The sequence below is a fragment of the Coregonus lavaretus genome, assembly GCF_964263955.1.
Source record: "Coregonus lavaretus genome assembly, chromosome: 8".
Taxonomy (NCBI): domain Eukaryota; kingdom Metazoa; phylum Chordata; class Actinopteri; order Salmoniformes; family Salmonidae; genus Coregonus; species Coregonus lavaretus.
This window is the reverse complement of record NC_139995.1, coordinates 54,889,818-54,904,714: the sequence shown is the minus strand read 5'-3', so window position 1 is coordinate 54,904,714 and position 14,897 is coordinate 54,889,818. Positions and strand designations below refer to the sequence as shown.

At 45.7% G+C, this 14,897-nt stretch overlaps 1 protein-coding gene across 1 annotated transcript in view; it reads left to right on the top strand.

The window, feature by feature from the left end:
• Nucleotides 1–10,678: 10,678 nt before the first annotated feature.
• The window catches only part of LOC311133621 (integrin alpha-7-like), a gene marked incomplete at its 5' end in the record, with an annotated part of 59,831 nt that continues 55,612 nt past the window's right edge, over nucleotides 10,679–14,897 (top strand). The window contains one exon of the mRNA XM_084167141.1: nucleotides 10,679–10,881. Within this exon, the coding sequence (XP_084023267.1) occupies nucleotides 10,679–10,881 (203 nt within the window). The remainder of the gene's footprint in view (nucleotides 10,882–14,897) is intronic.

Here is a 14,897-nt window from a genome sequence, read left to right as displayed (position 1 = left end):
CACACGGGGAAAATATACCCCGGCAATACAAAATTCACTGAGCTCAACGGAGCTACTACTCCTCACAATAAACAATCACCCACAAGGACAAGGACAAGGGGAGGAGGCAGCTTCGGAGGAAGTCATGACAGAACCCCCCCCTCCCCCCCTTGACGCGCAGCTGCAGCAGCGAGCTGACACCAGCCTCGGGGACGGCCAGGAGGACGCGGCGCAGGGCGAGCCAGATGGCGATGGTGGAAATCCCGCAACAGGGAGGGATCGAGGATATCCCTCACCAGGACCCAGCACCGTTCCTCCGGACCACCCCCACCCACTCCACGAGGTACTGAAGGCCCCCCACCCGACGCCTCGAACGCCGGGGCCCCCTCGATGTCCAGAAGAGGCGGAGGGACGTCCCGCACCTCAGACTCCTGGAGCGGACCAGCCACCAGCCACCACCATGAAATGAGGGGTTAATACGATAATCATGGGGGAGTAATAACCTATAGGTAACCTCGTTGATCCTCCTCAGGACTTTGAACGGCCCCACAAACCGCGGGCTCAGCTTCCGGCAGGGCAGGCGGAGGGGCAGATTCATGGTTGAGAGCAAGAACCGATCACCCAGTACAAAGACCGGGACCTCACTGCGGTGGCGGTAAGCGTTGGCCTTCTGACAATGCATGGCGCGATGGAGGTGGACGTAAGCCGAAACCAGTCATCCACCACAGGAGCCTCGGTCTGGCTCTGGTACCAAGGTGCCAGAACCGGTTGGTAACCTAAAACACATTGGAATGGCATTAGGTTAGTGGAGGAGTGACGGAGAGAGTTCTGGGCATATTCGGCCCATGGCAAGAACACCGACCACTCCCCCGGCCGTTCCTGGTAGTAGGACCGCAGGAACCTACCCACATCCTGATTTACCCGTTCCACCTGCCCATAAGGCTCGGGGTGGAAACCAGAGGTCAGGCTGACCGAGACTCCCAGACGTTCCATGAACGCCTTCCAGACCTTGGATGTGAACTGGGGACCCCGGTCAGACACTATATCCTCTGGTACCCCGTAGTGCCGGAAGACGTGTGTAAACAGGGCCTCTGCAGTTTGCAGGGCCGTGGGGAGACCGGGCAGAGGAAGGCCAAGGCTTTCGACTCTTTCAACCACTGCATTCTTATTGGCAGACTAAATAGCCTTGGTTTCTCAAATGACTGCCTCGCCTGGTTCACCAACTACTTCTCAGATAGAGGTAAATGTGTCAAATCGGAAGGCCTGTTGTCTGGACCTCTGGCAGTCTCTATGGGGGTGCCACAGGGTTCAATTCTCGGGCCGACTCTATTCTCTGTGTATATCAATGATGTTGCTCTTGCTGCTGGTGACGCTCGGATCCACCTCTATGCGGACGACACCATTTTGTATACATCTGGCCCTTAATTGGACACTGTGTTAACAAACCTCCAAATGAGCTTCAACGCCATACAACACTCCTTCCGTAGCCTCCAACTGCTCTGAAACACTAGTAAAACTAAATGCATGCTCTTCAACAGAACGCTGCTTGCACCCGCCCACCCGACTAGAATCACTACTCTCGGCGGGTCTGACCTAGAGTATGTGGACAACTACAAATACCTAGGTGTCTGGTTAGACTGTAAACTCTCCTTCCAGACTCACATTAAGCATCTCCAATCAAAAGTTAGATCTAGAATCGGCTTCCTATTTCGCAACAAAGCCTCCTTCACTCATGCTGCCAAACATGCCCTCGTAAAACTGACTATCCTACCGATCCTTGACTTCGGCGATGTCATTTACAAAATAGCCTCCAACACTCTACTCAGCAAATTGGATGTAGTCTATCACATTGCCATCCGTTTTGTCACCAAAGCCCCATATACTACCCACCATTGTGACTTGTACGCTCTTGTTGGCTGGCCCTCACTACATATTAGTCGCCAAACCCACTGGCTCCAGGTCATCTATAAATCACTGCTAGGCAAATCCCTGTCTTATCTTAGCTCACTGGTCACCATAGCAACACCCACCCGTAGTCTGCGCTCAAGCAGGTGTATCTCACTGGTCATCCCCAAAGCCAACACCTCCTTTGGCCGCCATTCCTTCCAGTTCTCTGCTGCCAATGACTGGAACGAACTGCAAAAATCTCTGAAGCTGGAGACACTTATCTCCCTCACTAACTTTAAGCATCAGTTGTCAGAGCACCTTACCGATCACTGCACCTGTACACAGCCCATCTGAAATTAGCCCATCCAACTACCTCATCCCCATATTGTTATTTATTTTGCTAATTTGCACCCTAGTATCTCTATTTGCACATCATCTTTTGCACATTCCGGTGTTAATACGAAATTGTAACTATTTTGCACTATGGCCTATTTATTGCCTTACCTCCATCATTTACTACATTCGCACACACTGTATATATATTTTCTGTTGTATTTTTGACTTTATGTTTTGTTTACCCCATATGTAACTCTGTGTTGTTGTTTTTATCGCACTGCTTTGCTTTATCTTGGCCAGGTCGCAGTTGTAAATGAGAACTTGTTCTCAACTGGCTTACCTGGTTAAATAAAGGTGAAATAAAATAAAAAATAAAATCCTTTGAAAAAAAAACACATTCTTCAGTATAAAGGCCCTCTAACATCCATCTGAATTTCCCTAGAGGCACCAACTCCACTAACCTTAAAGGGAAACTTCACCGCTAGACACTATTTGGGATGTTTTTCCAGATCCCTGTGCGAAAATGTTAAAAAATACAGCTATGGTGCATAATTATGTCTGAAAAACATAATTATGAGTGATGAGAAGGTGTTTCAGACATAATTATGCACCATAGCTGTATTTTTTAACATTTTCGCACAGGGAGAGATCAACCAATGACGTCATTGGTTGATTAAGCCTGCTGTCTGATCTAAAAATGAATGGAATCATTTTTTGTAGCAATTATTGTGGCTTTTGTGTTTTGCCGATTGCATGATCATGCTAGCAGTGAGTATTTATGGTTGTCCTAAAGTCAAAAATACAACAGAAAATATATATACAGTGTGTGCAAATGTAGCAGGTTATGGAGGTAAGGCAATAAATAGGCCATAGTGCAAAATAATTACAATTATTATTAACACTGGAATTATAGATGTGCAAATAGAGATACTGGGGTGCAAATGAGCAAAATAAATAACAATATGGGGATGAGGTAGTTGGGTGGGCTAATTTCAGATGGGCTGTGTACAGGTGCAGTGATTGGTAAAGTGCTCTGACAACTGATGCTTAAAGTTGTGAGGGAGATAAGAGTCTCCAGCTTCAGAGATTTTTGCAGTTCCTTCCAGTCATTGGCAGCAGAGAACTGGAAGGAATGGCGGCCAAAGGAGGTGTTGGCTTTGGGAATGACCAGTGAGATATACCTGCTGGAGCGCATACTACGGGTGGGTGTTGCTATGGTGACCAATGAGCTAAGATAAGGCGGGGATTTGCCTAGCAATGATTTATAGATGGCCTGGAGCCAGTGGGTTTGGCGACGAATATGTAGTGAGGACCAGCCAACAAGAGCGTAAAGGTCACAGTGGTGGGTAGTATATGGGGCTTTGGTGACAAAATGGATGGCACTGTGATAGACTACATCCAATTTGCTGAGTAGAGTGTTGGAGGCTATTTTGTAAATGACATCGCCGAAGTCAAGGATCCGTAGGATAGTCAGTTTAACGAGGGCATGTTTGGCAGCATGAGTGAAGGAGGCTTTGTTGCGAAATAGGAAGCCGATTCTAGATTTAACTTTGGATTGGAGATGCTTAATGTAAGTCTGGAAGTAGAGTTTACAGTCTAACCAGACACCTAGGTATTTGTAGTTGTCCACATACTCTAGGTCATACCCGTCGAGAGTAGTGATTCTAGTCGGGTGGGCGGGTGCCAGCAGCGTTCTGTTGAAGAGCATGCATTTAGTTTTACTAGTGTTTCAGAGCAGTTGGAGGCTACGGAAGGAGTGTTGTATGGCGTTGAAGCTCATTTGGAGGTTTGTTAACACAGTGTCCAATGAAGGGCCAGATGTATACAAAATGGTGTCGTCTGCGTAGAGGTGGATCTGAGAATCACCAGCAGCAAGAGCGACATCATTGATGTACACAGAGAAAAGAGTTGGCCCAAGAATTGAACCCTGTGGCACCCCCATAGAGACTGCCATAGGTCCAAACAACAGGCCCTCCGATTTGACACATTTAACTCTATCTGAGAAGTAGTTGGTGAACCAGGCGAGGCAGTCATTTGAGAAACCAAGGCTATTTAGTCTGCCAATAAGAATGCGGTGGTTGACAGAGTCGAAAGCCTTGGCCAGGTCGATGAAGACGGCTGCACAGTACTGTCTATTATCGATCATGGTTACAATATAATTTAGGACCTTGAGCGTGGCTGAGGTGCACCCATGACCAGCTCGGAAACCGGATTGCATAGCGGAGAAGGTACGGTGTGATTCGAAATGGTCGGTGATCTGTTTGTTAACTTGGCTTTCAAAAACTTTCGAAAGGCAGGGCAGGATGGATATAGGTCTGTAACAGTTTGGATCTAGAGTGTCACCCCCTTTGAAGAGGGGGATGACCGCGAAAGCTTTCCAATCTCTGGGGATCTCAGACATTACGAAAGAGAGGTTGAACAGGCTAGTAATAGGGGTTGCGACAATTTCGGCGGCTCATTTTAGAAAGAAAGGGTCCAAATTGTCTAGCTCAGATGATTTGTAGGGGTCCAGATTTTGCAGGTCTTTCAGAACATCAGCTGTCTGAATTTGTGTGAAGGAGAAGCGGGGGGGGGGCATGGGCAAGTTGCAGCAGAGGGTGCAGAGCTGGTGACCGGTGTAGTGGTAGCCAGGTGGAAAGCATAGCCAGCCGTATCAAAATGCTTGTTGAAATTCTCTATTATTGTAGATTTATCAGTGGTGATAGTGTTTCCTAGCCTCAGTGCAGAGGGCAGCTGGGAGGAGGTGCTCTTATTCTCCATGGACTTTACAGTGTCCCAAAACATTTTGGAGTTAGTGCTACAGGATGCAAATTTCTGTTTGAAAAAGCTAGCCTTTGCTTTCCTAACTGCTTGTGTATATTGGTTCCTAACTTCCCTGAAAAGTTGCATATCGCGGGGGCTATTCAATGCTAATGCATTACGCCACAGGATTTCTTGAATGGGGCATGCTTATTTAATTTTGAGAGGAAAGCACTTTTAAAGAACAACCAGGCATCCTCTACTGACGGAATGAGATCGATATCCATCCAGGATACCTGGGCCAGGTCAATTAGGAAGCCCTGTTCGCTGAAGTGTTTTAGGGAGCGTTTGACAGTGATGAGGGGTGGTCGTTTGACCACGGACCCGTTACGGACGCAGGCAATAAGGCAGTGATCGCTTAGATCCTGGTTAAAGACAGCGGAGGTGTATATAGAGGGTAAGTTAGTCAGGATGATATCTATAAGGGTGCCCATGTTTACGGATTTAGGGTTGTACCTGGTAGGTTCCTTGATAATTTGTGTGAGATTGAGGGCATCTAGTTTGGATTGTAGGATGGCTGGGGTGTTAAGCATATCCCAGTTTAGGTCACCAAGCAGTACAAACTCTGAAGATAGATGGGGGGCAATCAATTCACATATGGTGTCCAGGGCACAGCTGGGGCCTGAGGGGGGTCTATAGCAAGCGGCAACAGTGAGAGACTTATTTCTGGAAAGGTGGATTTTTAGACGTAGGAGCTCAAACTGTTTGGGCACAGACCTGGATAGTATGATAGAGCTCTGCAGGCTATCTCTACAGTAGATTGCAACTCCACCCCCTTTGGCAGTTCTATCTAGACGGAAAATGTTGTAGTTGGGGATGGAAATGTCTGAATTTTTGGTGGCCTTCCTAAGCCAGGATTCAGACACTGCTAGAACATCAGGGTTGGTGGAGTGTGCTAACGCAGTGAATAACTAAAACTTAGGAAGGAGGATTCTGATGTCAACGTGCAAAAAACCAATGCTTTTACGGTTACAGAAGTCAACAAATGATAGCTCCTGGGGAGTAGGAGTGATACTGGGGGCTGCAGGGACTGGGTTAACCTCTACATCACCAGAGGAACAGAGGAGGACTAGAATAAGGATACGGTTAAAGGCTTTAAGAACTGGTCTTCTAGTGCGTTGGGTACAGAGAATAAAGGGGGCAGATTTCCGGGCATTGTAGAATAGATTCAGGGCATTATGTACAGACAAGGATAAGGAAGGATATGAGTACAGTGGAGGTAAACTTAAGCGTTTGGTAACAATGAAAGTGATAGCATCACTGGAGGCACCAATTGAGCCGGTCTCCGTGTGTATGGGGGGTGGAACAAAGGAGCTATTTGAGGCAGTTTGAGAGGGACTTGGGGGTCTACAGTGAAATTGTATAATACAAACTAACTAGAACAGCAATAGGCAAGGCATATTGACATGGGAGAGAGGCATAAAGCAATCACAGGTGTTATTCGGGAGAGCTAAGACAACAACTGGTAATGGCGATGAAAGTTTGGGCTGAGGCTAAACAGATAAACAGGACAGGGTACCGTGTAAAGGAACAGTCCAGCAGGCATCAGCTGTGCAGCTGAGTGATCATAAGGTCCAGTGAACAACCAATATGTGAGTCCGAGAGCAGTTCGAATTGGTGCTACAGCACAGGCTAGCAGGAAGCACGGCTGTTGTTTGCGTGTGCTAGCGGGCCGGGGCTAGCAGATGGATCTTCGTGGTCATCGCAACGGGAAGCCTGTTGAAACCCCAGATGATTACGTTGGCAGACCAGTCGTGATGGATCGGCGGGGCTCCATGTCGACTCTAGGAGGTCCCATCCGGTTGACAGAGAGGTAGATAGCCGGGAGATGGGCCTGACTCGAGGCTAGCTCAAGGCTGATTAGCCAACAACAACATCCATTTGGTTGCAGCTAGCTAGATTGCGATGATCCGGTGTTAAAGGTCCAGTGATTCAGTGATTCCGGCAGAAAAACCGATATGTTCTGGGTCGATAAACACGCTGTGCAGACAGTGCAGACTGGCCGATAATAGTCCAGGCTAGAGCTGGCTGGTAGGTAGTGCAGGCCACGGACAATGGTGAAAAACCGCTAACGGTGGCTAATAGCAAGTAGCTAGTTAGCTGGCTACTCCCGTCCGGTAGACAGAGAGGAAGATAGCCGGGATATGGGCCTGGCTCGAGGCTAGCTCAAGGCTAACTGGTGCTTGCTTCGGGGGCAGTGGTGATTAGCCAACAGCAACATCCATTCGGTTGCGACTAGCTAGTTGCGATCCGGTGTTAATGTCCAGTGATTCAGTTATTCTGGCAGAAAATCCGATGTTCTGGGTGAGAACCGCTAACGGTGGCTAATAGCAAGTAGCTAGTTAGCTGGCTAGCTAGTTTCAACTGGAGATTCTAGATAAAAGGTAAGTCAATAATAGAATCAGTTCCGCATTGAATGAGGCGGGTTGCAGGAAAGTATATTTAATAGAACGATGAAAAGTGTGATAGGGAAATATGTACGAAATATACAAAAAAATACAACAAAACAGGCTATTTACACGGACACACAAAGAGTACACGACCGCACTGCTACGCCATCTTGGATTTATATTGTTTTGTGTTACCTTTTAATGTATTGTGTAACTGATGTGTATATAGACAAATGAAATAATTTCTTATTAGCCAATGTCAGCAAAACAGTTGCCCTGCACTACAATGAGCAGAGAGGACATTCTGAAACATATTTTTTTGGGTGTGAATTGTGTTTATAATTCCTAAGGTGTGTCACTGCTGCATGTTGGAGCTCAGGCCTACATCTTGACCAAATAACTAGATGGAGGTATTATGGCTACATTAGTCTCAGAGCAGTGGTCCAGAGAAGCACTATGTGGGTGCAGGAATGTAATCATAGATGGGGCCTCTGTTTTGGTTTGGACCAGTCTTTTCCTCAGAGACAATACACTCCCTACATGAACTGCAGCACAGTTCTTTCCCTGATATTTAGGAGTGATGGGGGTGTGGTGCCACACATCCATGGGAAAAAAGCAATTTAAGATCAGTTTATTTATATTTTTTTTCCATGAAATACAAAATAAGCAACATTCAGTATTTAACTGCAAGACTGTGAACATAGGAATATATTATTAAGCAGTGTGTATATAAAATGTTTTATCTAAATGCACATAAGATCATGGTGTGATATACTGTATGGATTGAAGAGACATACATCTACTGTAAGTGTACAGCTACTGTTTAAACTGTTTAAGTGTATAAAGAAATACCAATAACTTTTAACCTTCTACCTGCATTACAGGAAGACCTACTTTATCTCCAGACGTAGCCCTGATATGCTCTCATACAGGTCTGTTTACTTCCTTCCTACACCACCTCAGGGCAGAAGAGGGCAACAAGAGCAGCAGCCAAGCAATGTAGCCGCCACAGCCAGCCGTTAGCTCAGTGCAGGCCAGGACCCCCATGCTTGGCTTGCTTTTATTCTGCAACGTGACAGTTCCCTCAGTGCAGGCCAGGACCCCCATGCTTGGCTTGCTTTATTCTGCAACGTGACAGTTCCCTCAGTGCAGGCCAGGACCCCCATGCTTGGCTTGCTTTTATTCTGCAATGTGGGAGTTCCTCTGTAATGCCAAGCCGTTCACATGAGAACGATGATCTCAGGGCTGGGAGCCGAGTGAGGGTAAACATCTGTGGCTGATCCAGATCACCCAGTGAATCATCAGTGAGTATTACATTTACCACTGTAGTTTATGACACATAGCTACAGTTCATATTCAGCTGAGGAAAATATAGATCTTGATTTTTTTAAAATTTGAGTAAGATTCCCCCCTTTTTTTATACGGGCTCGTTTTGACATGGGCTCGCTTTCTCACTTAGCCGATTGTTGCTGATATCCAAGACAGTTTTACGATAAATACGAACAATTCTTATACCCAGTATTTCCTGCAGGTGTTTTTGTAAGAAGGTGTGAGAAGGTATCATAAGAAGGTGACTAACTAGCCTCAGAGGGAGGATATGTATCCTCAGACAGCTGTAGGCTCAATACCAAATGGCACCCTATTCCCTACATAGTGCACTACTTTGGACCAAAAGTAGTGCACTTTGTAGAGAATAGTGTGTAATTTGGGACTGAGATGTATAGAAACACAGGGACAGGAATCAGCTGGTCCAGAACAGAACAGCTGTGACCGGGCTGCTACAACATTCCCACAATGCTGTGAGGGCATGACTGACTAGACACGGGACTTTGGTGTGGCAGAGCATGGGTGGGCACGGTGTAATCTAAGCCGGTAGTTTTTAGCCAGGCTGTAGGAAGTCACATTGCTTCACACTCTAGTGTTGTTGTCTATTAAAATATGACAAATACGTTTTATGTTTATTATTCTGGTGTTCAACAGTAATTTAGATTTAAAGAAAAAGACAAGACTATGGTAATTTACTCTACTCAGATTATATATTTTTGCTTTGATGTACTCTACTCAATGTCTTCAATTTTCTCAATTATGTCACTCTAACTCTGGTCACATTTTCCTGCCACAGCACATATACTTCTGTCACTCTCCGTTTGATACCCTCACATGTTTTTCCTTACGTTTCTTGGGTCACTGTGCACATTACCATGCTCCATTGTCTTTGAGGTTCATTCCAGATCACTGCAAGTTATTGGACTCCAGCCCAGATTCCATGCAGGTTCTTTGAAAGAAAAATAACCTTTAGAACATTATTGATCACCCTGTTCCTTCAGCAGCTAACAGCTATCTTGAATTTCAATATTTTTGAAATGCCATTTTCCCCTTTGTCTAATTCTGGATTACAGGAAGTTGAATTAAGGGATTCCGGCCTTCAAAGAAGAAAAAAAAGAAGCAGTTAAATTGACGAGATTATTGTTCAGCCGTGTTCTCCTGCCAGAACTATCTTCAATGTTCCTCTTGTCTTCTATTCAGATATTCAAGCACCTGTTCCATTTGCTGAAGGGGATGGATGCCTTTTGGACACCGTGAGTTTAACAGATAAAAAAATGTCTGCTTTCTTTTCATTATTTTCTGATTCAATTGGGTCCAAGTATCTTGACAACCTTGCCTGGTATTTTGGCAGCAGTCCCTTGAGTGTTGATGTCAGCTGAGAGAGAGAGAGCGAGAGAGAGAGAGAGAGAGAGAGAGAGAGAGAGAGAGAGAGAGAGAGAGAGAGAGAGAGAGATTGAAAGAGTAGGGGAGGGGGAGGAGTGAGCGGGCTATTCAAGGCACTTGTCCTCTGTCTCTCTCAGTCACACAACAGAAGAGGGGGAGGCACACATACACACACTGCACACCATTCACGCCACACACACACTCTCACAAACAAGCCACATTTTCTCAGGCTGCTCCGCAGACTGACAGCAGAAAACGTAGGAGGAGAGAAGAGAAAGAGAGAGTGAGAAAAGGAAACAAGGGAAATATCAACCGAGCCAGAAGAGGAGAGTCAATCAGCAGTTATCCTCTCTCTCCATTCACTATTATATTAAAACACGGGGAATATAGAACTCTTCATTAATCTGTAACTGAACAGGGACCTGCTCTGCTCTGTTCTGTTCTGCTGAGGGACCTGCTCTGCTCTGCCGAGGGACCTGCTCTGCTCTGCCGAGGGACCTGCTCTGCCGAGGGACTTGCTCTGCTCTGCCGAGGGACTTGCTCTGCTCTGCTGAGGGACCTGCTCATTCTCCAGGACTATGGCACCACATCTGAGACATGGAGTCTCTGTCTCTCTTTCACAGCTTCCTTTCCTTTCTCTCCTTCTCTCCCTCTATTTCCTGACGGTCGCAGGGTTCAACCTGGATACTACCATGACTCTGACCAAGGAGGGGGAGGCCGGCAGCTTTTTTGGATTCTCTCTAGCACTTCACCAGCAACTCACACCAGAACCACACAGTTGGTAAGTCGGTGGCTAGCTGGCTGCATAGCATGTGTCTCTATCTGTGTGTGATTGTGTGGGTACGCTGAGCCAAATGCTCTCCCAGGTCAGATAGGTGTGTGCATGTTGTATGTACGTTTCGGTATATAGCAGATACATATACATGTACCATAATCATAGGGATAACACAGGACCATACTGATTGAGTGGAGTTGAAACAGTTACTCTAGTATTTCTACGTTGCCCTGATTGTATCATGCAGTCCTTTGATTCAGTCGTTCAGGTACAATATAATTTAATCCATGATGATTTAAAAGCACTGCACTGGGAGCAGTAGTTTCATTATGGTTGCGTGCACTTGCATGCATGTGTGTTTGTGTGTGTGTGTGTGTGTGTGTGTGTGCATGCAGAGAGGGCACCCTGTAGCTAATTGAATGGTCCCACCCGCTGCCATGTGATTTACAGTGTGTGGGATGGGGTGCAGGCGTGGGTGAGACTGTACAGCTGAATCAGCAGATAGATCAGGAGGAGAGGGTGAATGGGTTTTACTCAGATTTTTACTACTACAGTTCAGTACAGATATGCAGCTGTAGTGTAGGGGTGGTGTGTGTGTGTGTGCATGCGTGCTTGTACAGAAGGTAGATCTGGAGTGGAGAGAGAGTGATTTTAGTGGTTTTACTGATGCAGTTCAGCAGTGGACAGACATGCTGCAATATATATAATAATAATATGCCATTTAGCAGACGCTTTTATCCAAAGCGACTTACAGTCATGCGTGCATAAATTTTTGTGTATGGGTGGTCCCGGGGATCGAACCCACTACCTTGGTGTTACAAGCGCCGTGCTCTACTAGCTGAGCTACAGAGGACCATATATGATGGTGTGTGTGGCGGGGAGGGGTAGTGGATTGTGTGTGTGTGTGTAAAAGCTGCTGCTGGTTGTTATTGGTGTCCCTGGAACACTATAAGAGAGCAGCACATCCTCCAGGTCTGAGTCAGCTCTGCCTTAAATGTTTACGTGTCTCACAGTGTCTTTCTGCAAAGAGGAAGTAGTCTTATTTCTCCGTTCTGGCAGCAGCACAGATATTGAGTGAAGCATTTTTTTTTTAGATTGAGACATTAATTACATTAATTACTTGCAATTGGTGTTCGGTATAGTTACTCACGTTATACCTCCAGTATTTTGCCCGTTATCTTAGCAAGAGCTGTTCAATCATTACAATTCCTTGCTGTTGTGCATATTATTGGAGAATACCCAGCAAACTGGCCTTTTTTTGCCCAGTGTTTTCTGTTCTTTCAGTAGATCTGGTCCTAAACAGTCTGGTATTTGTAGTCAGTGTTAATTTACTAGAACCACACTGAAACATACAGACAAGAAGTCCATTTTGTAGGTGTTGCTCTTCTATCAGTAGACCTGGCTCTGAACAAGAGGCTTGGTACTCTGCGTGTTAAAGTCGGTGTTAATTTACTGTTTAGGAGGTCCGTGTTTAGCAGCCGGACGCTTAATTTACTCTTAGTGGAGTCGACCTGTCGGCCAGCACGCCGTGAGGACATTTAGAGGGATAACGTCAGCCAAATGTCAGCACTCACAGACAGTAGCGGGAAGCCAGGAAGCCGGCAGACTTTGGTCATCGAGTGTCGTCCCATCCTGGCCGGCCCCGCCCACGTATTGACAAATAGCGTCCCTTTCCTGGACCTTATTTTAACCGTCACTTCATGGAGAGCTGACATGCTCTAAATCTTCCTGGAATATTATGAGCTAGCAACCCTGATGCCAGTGACTGTGCCATCAGAATGTACTCACCCCAAGAGCACGATGTGCTCACCCCAGTCTTGTTTTGACTCCCTGAACAGTATCATTTTGAGGTATTTGATTAAGCACCTGAATCATACTCTTTGTAAACCTTATCTGAAGTAGGTGCACATTTTACCATGACGAGGCATAAGATCCTTTACAGTACTTTGATTACAACCAGAACTGGTATTTTAGTTGAAAGAAGTGTCTGTTGTATGGAACCTTTCATAAGAAGTGGTGCCAAACATGATTAGCCTCAAGCTTGAAGCTTAGTAATTAGATGCTATTGACTCATTGAGTCTTTGTGTTAACAAGGTTTGGGTTTCACTGGGTATATTGCATTGTCTTCTTAGCCAGGCTCCAGTTGATTCTGTCCTGAGCCAGCTGAGTCTCCTGACACTCCAGAGTCCTAAGCTGGATATAGTTGCCTTGTCACCCTTCATTCGGAGTCATTGCCAACACTGTCAAATGATTTCATACAACTCATAAAGCTTCTATTATTGATCCAGTGACTCATAACCTTTACATTTTGTGATGACGTTGGCATGCCTACTAGAATATACAATATTAATGTCGGTCTATACTGAACGGGGTCTACACACACACACACACACACACACACACACACACACACACACACACACACACACACACACACACACACACCTTGTTCTGCTAGTCAAGTGGATGAGATGGTCTGGCATGTACGTACAGATGGTCTAGGCCACAGGAGGTTGGTGGCACCTTAATTGGGGAGGACAGGCTCGGAGTAATGGCTGGAGCGGAATCAGTGGAATGGTATCAAATACATGGTTTCCATATGTTTGATTCCATTGGCTCCGTTCCAGTCATTATTATGAGCCGTCCTCCCCTCAGCAGCCTCCACTGGGCTAGGTATGTGTGTGGGGGCTGCTGCTGGTGTTATGTGTCTGTTTATACTGGTATGATAGGGGGATCCTGTAATAGCTCTTTGCTTGATGGAAAAGACCTCTCCACTGGCCAATTCGCCTGAGTAGATCTGATCGGCCATCTTGCTTTTTGTGTATACGTAAATGTGAAAATGGCATTATCTCGTAAGAAGTCGGTAGGTCTTTGTGTAGGCACTGCCTGAGACAGATGCTTTGGTATTAATCGTGTGGTGAGGTGTTAGCAGTATATTTACGGTAGGTACCATTGTCTTTAGAATGACGTCATCCAGTAGCCTATACTACTGTATATTGGTCTCAAGGTTTCACATTAGGGATTTGGCCAACTGGAAGATGTCTATTATCTCTGTAAGATCTTCTCCTGGCCAACTGGAAGATGTCTATTATCTCTGTAAGATCTTCTCCTGGCCAACTGGAAGATGTCTATTATCTCTGTAATATCTTCTCCTGGCCAACTGGAAGATGTCTATTATCTCTGTAAGATCTTCTCCTGGCCAACTGGAAGATGTCTATTATCTCTGTAAGATCTTCTCCTGGCCAACTGGAAGATGTCTATTATCTCTGTAAGATCTTCTCCTGGCCAACTGGAAGATGTCTATTATCTCTGTAAGATCTTCTCCTGGCCAACTGGAAGATGTCTATTATCTCTGTAAGATCTTCTCCTGGCCAACTGGAAGATGTCTATTATCTCTGTAAGATCTTCTCCTGGCCAACTGGAAGATGTTTATTATCCCTGTAAGATCTTCTCCTGGCCAACTGGAAGATGTCTATTATCTCTGTAAGATCTTCTCCTGGCCAACTGGAAGATGTCTATTATCTCTGTAAGATCTTCTCCTGGCCAACTGGAAGATGTCTATTATCTCTGTAAGATCTTCTCCTGGCCAACTGGAAGATGTTTATTATCCCTGTAAGATCTTCTCCTGGCCAACTGGAAGCCAAGACACACAGTATGTTTTGAGTCAGTTGAGTATTTTTGTTAGCCTACTCTCCAACTGTAAACATTTAGGGATGGTTTCCCCAACACAGATGAAGCCCAGTCCTGGACCAATTCAATCTATTTCAATAGAGATTCTCCATTGAGCATGTTTTGTAGTTCAGAACTAGGCTTAAACTGTTTCCAGGAAAACAGCCCTACAGTAAATCTCCCACTACCTTGGCAGCTTCTGTATGTGAATGTGTCCCTGGTCGTTTTTAAAGTGTCCCTGGTCGTTTTTTAAGTTTATTACCTAGTAGTTGACTGGTTGACTGTCCTTGGTCATTTTTAAAGTGTCCTCCCCAGTGGTTGACTGTCCTTGGTCAGTTTTAAAGTGTCCTCCC